Below are 18,079 nucleotides of genomic sequence, written 5' to 3' on the forward strand. Positions count from 1 at the left end.
CTGGGTGCCTTGTATCCGAGGTGTGTTGGCTCCATGTTGTACTAGGAGTATTCGGGAAGGCCATTTGTAGCTTATTTTTTGTCGTTGGAGAAGGGAGGTAAGAGGGTGGAGTGACCTGCGCCATGCTAGGGTTCCACTGGATATGTCGGCGAAAAAGGTGAGTGCCATATTTTCCAGCTGGAGGGGGGTTTTATCCCGGAGAGCTGAGAGGACTGCCATTTTGTCCTTCTCGGTCCGGAAGGTAATTATTGTGTCTCTTGTGGCTGTAGCTGGGGCTCTGGTGGGTTTGGGGACGCAGAAGAGGTCTGTGGGGATGATAGCTTTAGCCTGTCCGGGTGGTAGGATGGTTGTAAGTATGCACCTGAGTACCTGTGGCAGCTCAGCTTCTGGCACCTCCTCAGGGATCCCTCTGATTTTTAGGTTGTTTCTTCTTCTGGCATCTTCTTGGGCTGCAAAGCGGTGTTTGTGTATTGTGTTCTGATGTTGCAAGTCCTGCACGGCTTTTTGCAATGAGGAAATGTCCCTTAGGTGGTTTTTGGAGGAGTCTTCCAAGGAGTTTATGCGGCCTGTCAGGCCCTGCAGTTCACCCCAGAGAGCTGTGACATCCGCCAGAATGTTCTTCTGCAGATCTGCCAGTAATGATTTTAAGATCCCTGTGGTGACCGGGTCAGAATCCGCTCCTGTTTTTATTATTTTTCGCCTTCTGCATCAGGATTGAGGCTGTGGGGTAGTCTTCCCCTGAGCAGCCGTCCGAGAAGTCTGAGCAGCCTCCGTGGAGAGCCGCCATATTGGAGCCGCTGGTGCTGCATGCCTGCCTCTACATATCTCCGATTGTCAGCCCCGGAGCAGGCTTGTCAGTCGCTGTTTTTTTATTTTTCCGTCCCATGCACCTTGGTAAGTTCCCACAGCTGTGCAGGGGTCGGTGAGGGTTATTTTGGGTCCAGTTTCCCCGTTTTGTGCTCGGAGCTTCAATTTGGTGCGTCTGCTCACTTCGGCAGTTAGGCTCCGCCCCCTGTTACCTCTTTATTGATATGAAGTGGTTTTAACATCCAGAGTGTTCCTTTAACTTTTTGGAGCAAAGCTATGTATTCATCAGGGCCTAAATTCCGTTCTCTAGTCCAGAGTAGAACTTTTTATATAAATGATGTGCCATATATGTAAAAAGAACACATTTTCAAACCTTACAGGATGAAATGAATAGTTTCCCATAATTCACAGAAGTTTATTAAAGTTCCTAAACCATGAAGTTAGTAGCAGAACTCATGGTAGCTCCGTGTGATATGCACTTATACCCAACATTGATAGGTTTAGATTTATAAACCCTTTCCCGACATTAGGGTGTGCTATGCCGTCCTACGAAAGGAGGACTTTAACACACCCTATCAATTGGGCCCTCCCTCCAGCCCAAATACTCGTCAACGGATCCGATTGGGGTACACTGCCTGACAGTCCAGTCAGTCCCCTTCCATCCGATCCGAGTCATGTGAACTGCCTGGGTTGTCAGGCAGATCACACAACATTCAACTAATAAAATCCCTTAATTATGTAAAAATATTACAGAAATATACACTTATAGAATTAAACTATGTATACACACATTTAAGTCTAAGTGTATATTTCTGTATTATTTTTACAAAATTAAGTGATTTTAATAAATGTATGTTGGAATCTGCCTGACAACCCAGGCAGAAAGTCCAGAGAATTTAATTTGCAAGCCTTATATTTGACTCTGTAATTGTGCAGGGGGGTTATTTATTGTACTCGTGAGATTTCACTGAATACAAATATTAGTGTTTTTAGAGCAGCAAAACATATAATTGCAATAAAGTCAGTGAAGGGACATTTTTTGCGTGAAAAATGCAAAAAGACAAATGTGAACACAAACTTTGGCCAGGGTTTGTGACTAAGAGGCTACTAAAAAGACTGGACATACTCCATTTTTAATAATCTAGGTAATTTACTTTTGAAAATTGTATGCCATGATGGGGGTAATTTTCATTCATGGGCAGCCATACAGTCTCAAAGGCAACCTAGGCTCAGCAAATCCCAATCTGGCAAAGTGTATGAACTGAAAAGGGGGAAGCCCTCTTATATTTGACCCTGTAACTTTCCAGAATCCTATAAAACCTGCACATATGGGCTACTTTTGTACCAGCGAGACATCACTGATCACAAATGTGTATTTTATTGCAGTAAAAGCTAACAGTATTATTATATTAACAGTTAAAATACCATGCAGAACTAAGATAATAACACGTCTTAATTTCTTACACATTTTTAGATTTTATTCATATTAAATTATATTTCATACATACATATTTGATGTGAAATTTATAGTAAGTGTGGATGCACTTAATATGAAATAAATAAATTATGGTTAAAAAGACATATAGCTCAAATTCCAGGTTTTGTTTTGATCAGAACTTGTCCAATTGCCCCCATCCTTAAGGGGTAATAGGTATCTTATTATTGATATGTCTTTAAAATATATATTTTTTTACTTTTTTTGCAGTGCGTAGTTCCTTGTCACACAGCTGTTGCAAGAAAAAGTGAACTTCAATGAACCTATCTCCATCCACAACCTCAGAGGGCCTGAGTGATGCCCAGCCAGGGAGCCCAAGCTCACATCAGTTTGTACCACTAAACCCTGGAGGAGCAAAAGCAAATGGCCCAAATAAGAACAGCAAAAAAGGGCAACGCATGGACCGCAGCAGCGAAGAGTATCGACTGCGGCGGGAACGCAACAATATGGCTGTAAAAAAAAGTCGATTGAAGAGCAAACAAAAAGCTCAAGACACACTGCAAAGAGTCAACCAGTTAAAAGAGGAGAATGAAAGACTGGAGGCCAAAATCAAGCTTCTTACCAAAGAGCTGAGTGTGCTTAAAGACCTTTTCTTAGAGCATGCGCACAACCTTGCAGACAATGTGCAACCAGAAACTTCTGCATCCGGGCAGGAGAGTGCAGGACAGTAACAATCAAACATGACTGCCATTCACTTATGGTCAAATGAAAGACTTGCTGCACTCAGTTTATATCCTGATACTTAGTGTAGTTGAGGCCAGAAACAACAATGTGTGTATGGTTTGGGATCTTATTTATGCAGGAAGATGACAGTGGTGCCATTAGTGGTCCTTCAGTAACAAGTACACTTGCCTTTTTGAAACTATCATAAGATATGGCTTTACTTGCCAGTGAAAAGGAGTTTGCAAAAAACAAAGTTAATATTTCAGTGTAATCTCAACATGACTCTATTTAAAATCTCACAATATTGGTTTACCCCCGAATATTCTACCTAATCAAGTTTTATATTTGTAGAATGAATGTGGTTTTAATGTCTCCCCTCCCCCCCTCCCCCCCTCCCCCTACCCCCTTTCTTTATTGTACAAATATATGGCAGTGCTACAATTGACTGTAAACCTTCAACTTGGGTTCAATTTATACAAAAGCACATTCAACAAATATCAAATGGATAGTAATGGTTATGGGGGACATGCCTGGTTTTACTTTTATTGCTCAAAGAAGTCTGCATTTTTCCTGCAGATAAAGGACATCTCTGCATTGTCTGGTCCATAACCATGGAATAAATATTATTGACGCTTGTGATAGTTTATTTCTGTCGTTGTACAGCACTCATTACTTTGTTCCTCGAAGTGTTTGACTTCTTCTGCAATAAAATACATAATGGACACATCCCATAACTTTACATATGTATTTGAATCATGTGCTATTTCATAAAAAAAAAAAAAAAAATCATGCAAATGCATTACTGGCCATGTTGAAATACTTTCCTTTCATTTGGATGTCTTGTTATTCTGTGGAACATTGGATTTTATATGTAAGGTTATAATAACTTCATGTTAGTTGGTGTCGGTAACTAATGTAAGTTTTAGCATAATAGAAATATGACAATGTGGTGATCTATTTTTCCTTTTTTTTTTTTTTTTTTTTTTTTTTTTTTTTACACATTCCATATATATATATATATATATATATATATATATATATATATATGTATATGTATTAATAATATCTTTGTCTAAAACATGTTTTGGTTGTAACTCTTAAGTTGTGTTAGTAATAACATTTCATGAGGGGGAAAAAAAAATCAACCAATCTTCTTTATTTAAAAAAAAAACAAAAACAATTATTGATCGTTACAGGCTGCCGTATCATAGATATGACTGTTGGCAGCTTGGAACATTTAAAGGGCTTTTTAGTTTTGTTTGCAGCTACATGCAAGAGACTTGAAAATCCATCTAGATGATAAACCTGTGTATTGATTTTGTATTTTAAACTTCATGTAGTTGCTGTAAATGGGCTGACCTGAACATAATTGTCCATATGGACCTGTGTTGTGGAGAACATCTAAGGTGTCAGTTGCCATGCCTTGTGTATAGCATCACAAACAAAATAGGGTTTAAAAAATCTAAACAAAAAACAGGACAAACCAAAACAGTTTTTTTATTTTTTTTTATTTTTTTTTCAAATTAAAAGTAAGCCTGCTTTCAGACTTGAGAACTTGCTATATTGAGTAGAATTTCATTATAGACTGCCTGAGAACTGTCTATTTGTAGGAACTGATCACTGTGCCTTAATATAAAATTGATAATGTTGAACCAATTTTAAATTTAATTTTGAATGAAATAAAATGTTTGAAGATAAGTGTAACTAATGAACTAGTAATTTATTTCCACCCCACCTTCCCCGCCCTTCTTTTTTGTGGTTTCTTAGGGGAGGGAAGGGGTGGGGGGGGGGGGGGGAGTGAGGTATACACACCCAAATACACCAGATTATAGCAGTATGCAATGATACTTTTTTTTTTTTATTGTACCAACATAACTTAAAAGACAAGCTTTCAAGAGCTTTCCTCTCTTCCTCAGGTCCATAGGAATACTGGCCAATATTTATAAAATATTTTACTAGGATGGATACATTGAGATTTCTCTCATTTTCAAGTATGTCCTGGGTCCACAAAACATTGCATTGTTACAGTAAGATACAATAATACAATATACAAACTATATATGTATATCTATCTATATATAACACTTGAACACTATATATTTATATATATATATATATATATATATATATATATACATATACACACAAAATCCAAAGATGCTTGCACTCCTGGTAAAGATACTATTGCCCGATGTATTTTTTTTATTTTTAACATGAATTAAAATTTACATTTTATTTTCATCTGAAAGACCCTGGCGTGCTATCCATTTATTGGAATTAATATATATATATATATATATATATATATACACACACATATATGAATTTAATAAATATATTCAACCATGACAGGTGCATTCTGTGCTGAGCTATATTGCCATAGATCTCTTAGAAGATTTTAGATTAAAGATTTGACTGTGTTCCTGAGGTTATTCCATAATTGCGGTGCTCTGTAGGAAAAGAGGATTGAGTCACTTTTTTTTTTTTTTATTGCGGTATGCTAAATATCATGCTAGTACTGGATCGAAGGTTATAGGAGGTGGGAACAGCTGGGGAGAGATTTCTACTCAGGTAGGGTGGGAGCTTCCCAGAAATGCTCTGCACAAGGCTGGAAAGATGAAGAATGTGAATGAGACAGCCAGTTTAGCTCTCTTTACATGTCACAGTGGTGGGTAAAGTAATTACATTCTAGTACAAAGCGGCAGAACGAATTATATAATGTATTACGTATATTAAGGTGGGTTTGCAGTGTGGGTCCATACACAACATCCCCGTAATCAATGATCGGCATTAGCATTTGTTGCACTATCTGTTTCCTTACTGTAGTGCTTAGGCAGGATTTGTTTCTGTACAGGGCACCTAGTTTTGGGTAAAGTTTTGAAGAGATTTTTTTCAATGTAAAGGCCAAAGGATAGATTGGGGTCTAGTAACATACATAGATATTTAAAAAGAGCAGACTGCTGTCAGTGGGCTATTTGAATTTGTTCTGATACACCGTTGATAATTTTATAGTTTACGTAATTTAGCTACGTCCCAAAGATCATTGTAACAGTTTTGTCAGTGTTTAGGAAGAGTTTGTTATCCGCTATCCACTTTTCTACATCTGTGAATTGGTTTTGGAGCACAACCTCAATCTGCGGGAGCTTGGGTTTATTTGCATAGATTACTGTGTCGTCTGCATTCATGTGTACAGTTGAGGATTTGCAGACAATTTATAAATAATGTGAATAGCAGGGGGCCGAGTATGGAGCCTTGGGGAACACCACACGTGACTGGAAGAGGGAGGGAAGCGCTATCAGAAATGGCCACATATTGCAATGGGTCTGAAACATACAATCAAAACCAGATTAGTGGAAGATCACCAATGCCTGAGTTTTTAAGTTTTTGCAAAAGAATGATTTTGTGTCAAAGGCCTTGGCAAAATCAAGGAAAATAGCTCCAGTTAAGTCTCCTTGTTCCATGCCAATTTGGATGTCATTGCAAACTTTTAAGAGGGCAGTCGAAGTTGACTGATTTGGACTAAAGCCTGATTGATCAGGGGTCAGATAATTTGATAGTTGATAATATTCACATAGTTGCATGTGTGTAGCGGACTGGACCCTGCACCAGAGTCTGACCCAGTTTCCTGGAGGGGACTGCTTGCTCGCCTCCTGCCCAGTGATTATGGTCCCGGGAAGATGGGACCCGTTAAAGAACTGCATTTGGACATATTGTACTTTATTGTACTGTGCTGGCCTTTTTTTTTTTTTTTTTAAATTCTGTATTTTATTTGTGCATGAAGATATACATATAGAACACCGTGCCACAACAGCTAGAGTATGCATAATGAAATACAGGTGTACATCAGATAGGCAGTGGAAAAACTTTGCACATTTTTTTAAATTTTTAAATGCGTAACAATGAATTATGTCTAGGCTGAATTTTGAAAAAATTACAAAACTGGATTAACTTAAGGCAGGTTATAAAAGTGATAGATAACAGTGCATGTAGTTTGTTCAAGCTTACGTATCTATGTAGTGATTATCTGTGTCTGGCTAAACATGCTGTGCAGCTTAATTCTGGTAGTTACAACCTGTCTATGCTATACATTTCAACGACAGTGTTAATAGATTTAGACAAAAAATAAACATGAAATAAAATAAAATTTAGCATTGATAGATCACGTTATAAGCTTGGTTTGCTTCAGGTACACCTTCCCCTACAGCTGTCCCAGCTTCTTCGGTGGCAGGAGTTTAGAGTAGTGTCAGGATCTACAAGGTTGGGCTGCTTGAGGAAGCAAGGGAATAGTTCTGTGTGGTACATGTGCGGTTCATTTAGCATGGCGTATAATAAGTCCTAGATCAAGGGGGGGCGATAGTCTGTTACTACTGGAGGCTGTGTGTCCCAGTCTTCCTGATGTCCCACAGAGTTCTCCTTAGCCTATGCCTTTAAGGGTTGGACCCAGGTTCGGTAATCCGTTCAGGGACTCACCCGTTCCGACCACCAGGCCTGTGTGCTTCATGTGCTTTGCTGCCCGTTTGCTGAGATTTGGACAGATCATCTTTTTCCCCGGTATATTTGCAGGTGTGGTGTGGACCCCTCTCGGGTGTGAGTGCAGGCTCTTCCCAGCTCTCATGGTTAGCAGCTCTGTTTTCATCTGCTGGAGTGCGGCTTGCTGTACTTTGTGCCGTGCTGTCGGGCGCCGCCTCGTGTGTGTCCCTGCCTGCAGGAGAGAGCGTCTTCTTCTCCGCCATATTTTTTTGGCGCGCTTGGCCTGACTAGGTGTACGCTTTGGACGGGAGCGGAATGGCGGTGCCTTAGGTGGGTCTGAAGCTTTAGCCTTACTTGTGCTCAGCCGGTCTGCTAATTTGTCCCAAAACGCTGTAAATGTGGCGTCCAGCCGGGCTAGGATGTCAGTCACCTTTGTTGGGCCTGTTGGCTCGAGTGTAGTCTCCGCCATTTTATTTACAGGTCGGTCCCGTTGGGGTTTCTGCCACAGCTTCTGGGGAGGTCCTACTGGGACCGGGATGACCCCCACCGGTCCATAGGGGGGGGGGGTTAGGGCCCGTAATCATGCTTATCTCTGTTGGAGGCATCAGGGAAGCGGCCGTCTCCCCTGTGCCGGCCATGCAGGCAGGCCTTGAGGGGTACTTCGAGGGTTTCTGCTTGGTATGCCACATATTTGGTATCGGTAGGCAGCCCCCGGTCTCGCCTTTCTGCTGGGTACTCGTTTGAGGAATTTATGGTAAGTTTTAGGCGTTTAACCCGAGGTTTCTGTCCCGAGGTGCAGGAGCAGCTCTTTTCTGCGACCTCTCGGCTCTGCGGTTAGGCCCCACCCCCTGTGCTGGCCTTTTAACAACAGTGAAGGGAAATACTGAAACTTTTGGGACACTTCCTCTTCCCCTCCCCCGGGTTCCATTGTTCTCCAGCAGGGTGTTGTCCCAGGAACACTGCCAGACTCTTGTGAAACTGCTTTGGGCCGGAAAGCCATGCTTGCAAGTGAAAACAAAGGACTTCGACCTAACCATTAACCCCTTAAGGACACATGACGTGTGTGACACGTCATGATTCCCTTTTATTCCAGAAGTTTGGTCCTTAAGGGGTTAAACCCCTGAACCTATTCAAGTGAATTTTGGATATGTTTGTCCCCAAGTTATACTGGTTAAAATAATACAAGTTTTATGTATGTACGATGTTAACTCACAAAGTTATAAAAATGTACAAAAAGTAACTTTTCAGCTTGGAGATAATTGAGTAGATACAGTAATTGACTCAATTATCTCCTAAGCAGAGGGGAGGAATATGCTGGGTGTGTTTCTATTGTCCCATTGTGTCTGATTGGCTGCTGTACTTGCATTGTATGTGTTGTAATGTGTTTATTGGTTGTTCTGCAAAACCCTGTGGGCAGTACTATGTTTTGTGGATTGTGAATAAAAGAGGCTGTATGTGCCATTACAGGGAGTTCCTGTTTTAACCCTCAAAGTGAAGTGTCGTCTCATTCTTGGGGCAGGATTTATTGTATGCTGTTCCAGTTTGACTGCTAGGAGTGTAAACCTATTCGTATGGTTTCCTATTCAACTGTCTACCGCATTCATATGCTTGAGAGGATTTATATGCTTCTTCGGTTCGGTGATTGTGGTGTCTGCCAGAGTGCTTGGAGTCCTCAGGAAACGCTAGGAGCATCCTTCAACGGAGGTACCCAGTCGGGGTGCCAGGCGATCCGTTACATTGGTGGCAGCGGTGGGATGGCGTCCTAGTGCGAGGTAAAGCAGCTCAGAGACACCGTTCGTGGATTTACAAAGTGAGGGTAACGCTAGTACCCGTACAGCGGCCCTATCTACAAAGGAACCAACGTCGGCAGAGTAAGCATGGCACCTGGCTACACTCAGGAGCTGTTTGACAAAGAGGTTGCCTGGCGGTTGGCTTTCTTTGGACCCAACCCCGCTGAGGAATACGTGCAGTTCGTGAGGAAAATAGTGGCAGAGTTCCTGCAGTGCCTAGCAGATTTGGACAAAAAGGAGCGCCAGGGAGCTGAAGGGGTCGTCCTTCCTCCCCTGCGGCAGTATGTATCCAAGGGAGCTAAAGGTGCCGTCCTTCCTCCCCAGCGGCAGTGTGTATCCCAGGGAGCTGAAGGTGCCGTCCTTCCTCCCCAGCGGCAGTGTGTATCCCAGGGAGCTGAAGGTGCCGTCCTTCCTCCCCAGCGGCAGTGTGTATCCCAGGGAGCTGAAGGTGCCGTCCTTCCTCCCCAGCGGCAGTGTGTATCCCAGGGAGCTGAAGGTGCCGTCCTTCCTCCCCAGCGGCAGTGTGTATCCCAGGGAGCTGAAGGTGCCGTCCTTCCTCCCCAGCGGCAGTGTGTATCCCAGGGAGCTGAAGGTGCCGTCCTTCCTCCCCAGCGGCAGTGTGTATCCCAGGGAGCTGAAGGTGCCGTCCTTCCTCCCCAGCGGCAGTGTGTATCCCAGGGAGCTGAGACCATCGGTCTCGCACCCCAGCCGCAGGACAAACTATTGAAAGGGGAGACCGTTGGTCCCCCTCGCCACCAGCAGAGAGTGTCCGGGAGAGGAGCTTGTTACCCCCTCTCCCCAGCGGCAGTCTACGATTCAGGAAGAGGAGCTTTTTACTCCCTCTCCCCAGCGGCAGTCTACGATTCAGGGAGAGGAGCTTGTTACCCCCTCTCCCCAGCAGCAGCAGCCTAACTCACCAAGGGGGGATGTGGAGCCCCACAACCGTGCAGATGGGACCATAGTCTCTGCACTTACAGCACAATGGGTAGGGACGGTCGGTCCTGTCCCCCAGCCACAGAGTAGTGTATCCAGAGGGGAGACGCTGGCACCAGGGCAGAGTACCGCTGGTCTCTGCCCACTCAGCAACTCACCAAGGTAGCCTGCCAGTTTCCTGCACAGCCGTGGTGAGGCACCTGGACAGGGACAAGTTTCCACGTTATCCAGGTGGAGTAACCATTTATTGTGGGTGGGCTGTACTACTGTTTGTGCTTCGTGTGTGGGTTGCTGGACTAACCAGGGCACTGACCGACAGGAGATCAGATACCCTGTTAGTCTGGATGGTAATGGGGAGAAATGTGGCGAAACCGACCTCGCCACGTGTCCTTGGAGGGGGCTGCTTGGGACCAGACTTTATGTGAATGTGTTAACCCAGATAGCTATGCCATGGAGCCCATTCGTGTAGTTAAAGACTTCGGCTCTATGGCAATTGAACTGTGTGAATAGGATCTGAGCGCTATTCGGTAGTTTTGTGCGCTCAGATCCCAGCTATCTGGGGATATGTGACATGTCTGTGTTTTATGTATAAAATGTGACTTTGTGTATTTTATAGTATTTTAATGCTTTGTGCTCACCATGTGCATAATGGAGTCTTGTGTCTGTTCTGGGAGATAACTGAATAACTTCTCAATTATCTCCAGGATAGAAGACTCTGAAACTGGTTTGGGCCGGAAAGCCATGCTTCATTTGGTCACAAAGGACTTTCCCTTAACTTTTGAACCCCTGGTCTGATTCGTGCCATTTTTTAATATGTTGTTCCCCTGAATGGATTGATTATGAAAATGTATGTTTTATGTTTGTGACATGTATATTTTAGAAGTTATAAATATTGTGTAAAAACTGTATTCCTTTGCCGGTGATAATGAGATTACCCATTGTGTTCAGTAATCATATCACAGGCAGAGGAGAGGATATTGTGTGGGAGTGTCTGTGTGTATTGTACGGATTGATTGTTTTGTAACGCCCTGTGGGCTGTACTATGTTTGTGGATTGGGAATAAAAGAGACGGTATGTGACAGTACAGAGAGTTCCTGTTTTAACCCTCAAAGTGAAGTGTCGTCTCATTATTGGGGGAGGGATTTATTGTATGCTGTTCCAGTTTGACTGCTAGGAGAGTAAACCTATTCGTATGGTTCCTATTCAACTGTCTACAGCATTCATATGCTTGGGATAATTTAAATGTTTCTCCGGTTCGGTGATTGTGGTGTCTGCTGCAGTGCTTGGAGTCCTCAGGAAGCGCTAGGAGCATCCTTCAACGGAGGTACCCAGTCGGGGTGCCAAGCGCTCCGTTACAGCGGGCCCCCCGTGCGCTTGAAGTGCGGATCGGCCGAAACGCGGGCTTGAAGGGCGGATTGGCTGGGCGCTGGCCCCCTGCGCGCTTGAAGGGCGGATCGCCCGAACGCGGGCCCCCTGTGGCTCCGTTGCCCCCCCCCTGCACGTTTGAAGGGTGGATCGGCCGGACGTGCCCCCCCCCCCGCGCGCTTGACGGGCGGATCGGCCGGACGCAGGCCCCCTGTGGCTCCGTTGCCCCCCCCGCACGTTTGAAGGGTGGATCGGCCGGACGTGGCCCCCCCGCGCGCTTGAAGGGCGGATCGGCCGGACGCGGGTCCCCCGTGGCCCCCCGCGCGCTTGAAGGTTGGATCGGCCGGACGCGTGGCCCCCCGTACGCTTGAAGGGTGGATTGGCCGGACGCAGGCCTCCCGTGCACTTGAAGGGCGGATCGGCCGGACGCGGCCCCCCGCGCTTGAAGGGTGGATCGGCCGGACGCGGGCGTCCCGTGCCCCCCCGCGCGCTTGAAGGGCGGATAGGCCGGACTCGGGGGCCCCCCCCGCGCGCTTGAAGGCCGGATCGGCCGGACGCGGGCCCTTCGCGCGCTTGAAGGGCCGATCGGCCGGACGCGGGCCCCCCGTGACCCCCCCGCGCGCTTGAAGGGCAGATCGGCGGGACGCGGGTCCCCCGTGCGCTTGAAGGGCGGATCGCCCGGACGCGGGCCCCCTGTGGCTCCGTGTGGCCCCCCACCGCACGTTTGAAGGGTGGATCGGCCAGACGAGGCCCCCCGCGCGCTTGAAGGGCGGATCGGCCGGACGCGGGTCCCCCGTGGCGCCCTGCGCGCTTGAAGGGCGGATCGGCCGGACACGGGCCCCCTGTGGCTCTGTTGCCCCCCCCCCCCCGCACGTTTGAAGGGTGGATCGGCCGGACGTGGCCCCCCCGTGCGCTTGAAGGTTGGATCGGCCGGACGCGGGCCCCCCGGACGCGGGTCACCCGTGGCCCCCGCGCGCTTGAAGGGCAGATCGGCTGGACGTGGCCCCCCCACGCGCTTGAAGAGCGGATCGGCTGGACGCGGGCCCCCCGCGCGCTTGAAGGGCGGATCGGCCAGACGCGGGTCCCCCGTGGCCCCCCCCTGCGCGGTCCCTGTGCCTCACGGTCAACAGACCCTCCCTTCCAGACCCTCCTACCTCCTGGACAGCATCCATTTTAGATTCATTCTCAAGCTGCATTCTTAGATAGAGGAGGGAAAGTGTAGCTGCTGCTCATTTGATAGGGAAATTGATAGCTAGGCTAGGGTATTCAGTGTCCACTACAGTCCTGAAGGACTCATCTGATCTCTGCTGTAAGGACAGCACCCCAAAAAACCCTTTTTAGGGCTAGAACATCAGTCTGCTTTTTTTTTTCTGTTTAATGTAATTGCTGTTGCCTGCCTGCCAGCTTCTGTGCCAGGCTCACAGTGGATACTGTGCCAACTTGCCCCGTGCCACTACTCATATCTGGTGTCACAATAGCTTAAGCTTGCATTTAAAAACAAAAAAAAAAATGTCACTGTAATAGATTGAATAGCAGTTAGTTGTCTGCAAGCGTCTGGGTGTCAGGCCTTCAGCATTTGCTCTGACAACCTCAGCAAGTGTACTTTGCCACTCATAGCTGGTGTCTCTATAGCGTGCCTTTAAAAATAAAAAAAGTTTTTCACTGTAAGCTGATAGCAGTCAGTGTCCTTAAAGTGGGTGTCAGGCCTTCAGCGTGTGCTCTGCCAACCTCTGCAAGTGCACTTTGCCACTCATAGCTGGTGTCTCTATAGCGTGACTTTTAAAAGAAAAAAAGGTTTTCACTGTAAGCTAATAGCAGTCAGTGTCCTTCATAACTGTGTGTCAGGCCTACAGCGTGGACTCTGCCAACCTCTGCCAGTGCACATTGCCACTCATATCTGGTGTCACAATAGCGTGCATATAAAACCCAAAAACTTTTTTTACTGTTATAAATTGAATAGCAGTTAGTTGTCTTCAAGCGGGTGTGTCAGTCCTACAGCGTCTACTCTGCCAGTGCACAGTGCCACTCTTATCTGGTGTCGCAATAGATTGCATTTAAAAACCAAAAAACATTTTTCACTGTTATAGATTGAATAGCAGTTAGCTGTCTGCAAGCGGGTGTCAGGCCTACAGCGTGTACTCTGCCAACCTCTGCCAGTGCACGGTGCCACTCTTATCTGGTGTCGCAATAGAATGCATTTAAAACAAACAAAAAAAAATTTCACTGTTGTAGATTGAATAGCAGTTAGTTGTCTGCAAGCGGGTGTCAGGCCTACAGCGTGTACTCTGCCAACCTCTGCCAGTGCACAGTGCCACTCATATTTGGTGTCACAATAGCTTGCATTTAAAAACAAAAAAGTTTTTGACTGTAATATAATAGCAGTCAGTGTCCTTCATAAGTGTGTGTCAGGCCTAGTTATGTACCGAACTGTTCGCCGGCGAATAGTTTCTGACGAACATAGCGTGTTCGCGTTCGCCGCCGCGGGCGAACATATGCGCGGTTCGATCCGCCCCCTATTCATCATCATTGAGTAAACTTTGACCCTGTGCCTCACGGTCAGCAGACACAATTAGCAGCAGACCCTCCCTTCCAGACCCTCCCACCTCCTGGACAGCATCCATTTTAGATTCATTCTGAAGCTGCATTCTTAGATAGAGGAGGGAATATGTAGCTGCTGCTCATTTGATAGGGAAATTGATAGCTAGGCTAGGGTATTCAGTGTCCACTACAGTCCTGAAGGACTCATCTGATCTCTGCTGTAAGGACAGCACCCCAAAAAGCCCTTTTTAGGGCTAGAACATCAGTCTGCTTTTTTTTTTCCTGTGTAATGTAATTGCTGTTGCCTGCCTGCCAGCTTCTGTGTCAGGCTCACAGTGGATACTGTGCCAACTTGCCCAGTGCCACTACTCATATCTGGTGTCACAATAGCTTAAGCTTGCATTTAAAAACAAAAAATTATTTTTCACTGTAATAGATTGAATAGCAGTTAGTTGTCTGCAAGCGTCTGGGTGTCAGGCCTTCAGCGTGTACTCTGCCAACCTCAGCATGTGTACTTTGCCACTCATATCTGGTGTCTCGATAGCGTGCCTTTAAAAAGAAAAAAAGTTTTTCACTGTAAGCTAATAGCAGTCAGGCCTTAAAGCGGGTGTCAGGCCTTCAGCGTGTGCTCTGCCAACCTCAGCACGTGTACTTTGCCACTCATAGCTGGTGTCTCTATAGCGTGCCTTTAAAAAGAAAAAAAGGTTTTCACTGTAAGCTAATAGCAGTCAGTGTCCTTCATAACTGTGTGTCAGGCCTACAGCGTGGACTCTGCCAACCTCTGCCAGTGCACATTGCCACTCTTATCTGGTGTCGCAATAGATTGCATTTAAAAACCAAAAAACATTTTTCACTGTTATAGATTGAATAGCAGTTAGCTGTCTGCAAGCGGATGTCAGGCCTACAGCGTGTACTCTGCCAACCTCTGCCTGTGCACAGTGCCACTTATATCTGGTGTCACAATAGCGTGCATTTAAAGACAAAAAACTTTTTTACTGTAATATAATAGCAGTCAGTGTCCTTCATAAGTGTGTGTCAGGCCTACAGCGTGTACTCTGCCAACCTCTGCCAGTGCACGGTGCCACTCTTATCTGGTGTCGCAATAGAATGCATTTAAAAAAAAACCAAAAAATGTCACTGTTGTAGATTGAATAGCAGTTAGTTGTCTGCAAGCGGGTGTCAGGCCTACAGCGTGTACTCTGCCAACCTCTGCCAGTGCACAGTGCCACTCATATCTGGTGTCACAATAGCTTGCATTTAAAAACAAAAAAGTTTTTGACTGTAATATAATAGCAGTCAGTGTCCTTCATAAGTGTGTGTCAGGCCTAGTTATGTACCGAACTGTTCGCCGGCGAATAGTTTCTGACGAACATAGCGTGTTCGCGTTCGCCGCCGCGGGCGAACATATGCGCGGTTCGATCCGCCCCCTATTCATCATCATTGAGTAAACTTTGACCCTGTGCCTCACGGTCAGCAGACACAATTAGCAGCAGACCCTCCCTTCCAGACCCTCCCACCTCCTGGACAGCATCCATTTTAAATTCATTCTGAAGCTGCATTCTTAGATAGAGGAGGGAATATGTAGCTGCTGCTCATTTGATAGGGAAATTGATAGCTAGGCTAGGGTATTCAGTGTCCACTACAGTCCTGAAGGACTCATCTGATCTCTGCTGTAAGGACAGCACCCCAAAAAGCCCTTTTTAGGGCTAGAACATCAGTCTGCTTTTTTTTTTTCCTGTGTAATGTAATTGCTGTTGCCTGCCTGCCAGCTTCTGTGTCAGGCTCACAGTGGATACTGTGCCAACTTGCCCCGTGCCACTACTCATATCTGGTGTCACAATAGCTTAAGCTTGCATTTAAAAACAAAAAAAAAATTTTCACTGTAATAGATTGAATAGCAGTTAGTTGTCTGCAAGCGTCTGGGTGTCAGGCCTTCAGCGTGTACTCTGCCAACCTCAGCATGTGTACTTTGCCACTCATATCTGGTGTCTCGATAGCGTGCCTTTAAAAAGAAAAAAAGTTTTTCACTGTAAGCTAATAGCAGTCAGGCCTTAAAGCGGGTGTCAGGCCTTCAGCGTGTGCTCTGCCAACCACAGCACGTGTACTTTGCCACTCATATCTGGTGTCTCAATTGCGTGCCTTTAAAAAGAAAAAACGTTTTTCACTGTAAGCTAATAGCAGTCAGTGTCCATAAAGCGGTTGTCAGGCCTTCAGCGTGTGCTCTGCCAACCTCTGCAAGTGTACTTTGCCACTCATATCTGGTGTCTCTATAGCGTGCCTTTAAAAAGAAAAAAAGGTTTTCACTGTAAGCTAATAGCAGTCAGTGTCCTTAAAGCGGTTGTCAGGCCTTCAGCGTGTGCTCTGCCAACCTCTGCAAGTGTACTTTGCAACTCATATCTGGTGTCTCTATAGCGTGCCTTTAAAAAAAAAAAAAAGGTTTTCACTGTAAGCTAATAGCAGTCAGTGTCCTTAAAGCGGTTGTCAGGCCTTCAGCGTGTGCTCTGCCAACCTCTGCAAGTGTACTTTGCCACTCATATCTGGTGTCTCTATAGCGTGTCTTTAAAAAGAAAAAAAGGTTTTCACTGTAAGCTAATAGCAGTCAGTGTCCTTAAAGCGGGTGTCAGGCCTTCAGCGTGTGCTCTGCCAACCTCTGCAAGTGCACTTTGCCACTAATATCTGGTGCCACTATAGCGTGCCTTTAAAAAGAAAAAAAGTTTTTCAATGTAAGCTAATAGCAGTTAGTTGTCTGCAAGCATCTGGTTGTCAGGCCTTCAGCGTGTGCTCTGCCAACCTCAGCAAGTGTACTTTGCCACTCATATCTGGTGTCTCTATAGCGTGCGTTTTCAAATAAAACATTTTTTCACTGTAAGCTAATAGCAGTCAGTGTCCTTAAAGCGGGTGTCAGGCCTTCAGCGTGTGCTCTGCCAACCTCTGCAAGTGCACTTTGCCACTCATATCTGGTGTCTCTATAGCGTGCCTTTAAAAAGAAAAAAAGGTTTTCACTGTAAGCCAATAGCAGTCAATGTCCTTAAAGCGGGTGTCAGGCCTTCAGCGTGTGCTCTGCCAACCTCTGCAAGTGCACTTTGCCACTAATATCTTGTGTCACTATAGCGTGCCTTTAAAAAGAAAAAAAGGTTTTCACTGTAAGCCAATAGCAGCCAGTGTCCTTAAAGCGGATGTCAGGCCTTCAGCGTGTGCTCTGCCAACCTCTGCAAGTGCACTTTGCCACTCATATCTGGTGTCTCTATAGCGTGCCTTTAAAAAGAAAAAAAGGTTTTCACTGTAAGCTAATAGCAGTCAGTGTCTTTAAGCAGGTGCCAGGCCTTCAGCGTGTGCTCTGCCAACCTCTGCAAGTGCACTTTGCCACTCATATCTGGTGTCTCTATAGCGTGCCTTTAAAAAGAAAAAATGGTTTTCACTGTAAGCCAATAGCAGCCAGTGTCCTTAAAGCGGGTGCAAGGCCTTCAGTGTGTGCTCTGCCAACCTCTGCAAGTGCACTTTGCCACTCATATCTGGTGTCACTATAGCGTGCCTTTAAAAAGAAAAAAGTTTTTCACTGTAAGCTAATAGCAGTTAGTTGTCTGCAAGCATCTGGGTGTCAGGCCTTCAGCGTGTGCTCTGCCAACCTCAGCAAGTGTACTTTGCCACTCATATCTGGGGCCTCTATAGTGTGCCTTTACAAAGAAAAAACGTTTTTCACTGTAAACTGATAGCAGTCAGTGTCCTTAAAGCGGTTGTCAGGCCTTCAGCATGTGCTCTGCCTACCTCTGCAAGTGTACTTTGCCACTCATATCTGGTGTCTCTATAGCGTGCCTTTAAAAAGAAAAAATGGTTTTCACTGTAAGTCAATAGAAGCCAGTGTGCTTAAAGCGGATGTCAGGCCTTCAACGTGTGCTCTGCCAACCTCTGCAAGTGTACTTTGCCACTCATATCTGGTGTCTCTATAGCGTGCCTTTAAAAAGAAAAAAAGGTTTTCACTGTAAGCTGATAGCAGTCAGTGTCCTTAAAGTGGGTGTCA

At 45.6% G+C, this 18,079-nt stretch overlaps 1 protein-coding gene across 1 annotated transcript in view; it reads left to right on the plus strand.

Annotated features, from left to right (window-relative positions):
• The window catches only part of CEBPG (CCAAT enhancer binding protein gamma), a 74,550-nt gene extending 71,198 nt beyond the window's left edge, over window positions 1–3,352 (plus strand). Inside the window, exon 2 of the mRNA XM_063427585.1 lies at window positions 2,513–3,352. Coding sequence (XP_063283655.1) covers window positions 2,560–2,973 — 414 coding nt within the window. The 5' untranslated portion in view covers window positions 2,513–2,559 and the 3' untranslated portion in view covers window positions 2,974–3,352. The remainder of the gene's footprint in view (window positions 1–2,512) is intronic.
• The last annotated feature ends 14,727 nt before the right edge of the window (window positions 3,353–18,079 follow it).

This window comes from Pelobates fuscus, chromosome 7 (genome assembly GCF_036172605.1).
Source record: "Pelobates fuscus isolate aPelFus1 chromosome 7, aPelFus1.pri, whole genome shotgun sequence".
Classification (NCBI taxonomy): Eukaryota; Metazoa; Chordata; class Amphibia; order Anura; family Pelobatidae; genus Pelobates; species Pelobates fuscus.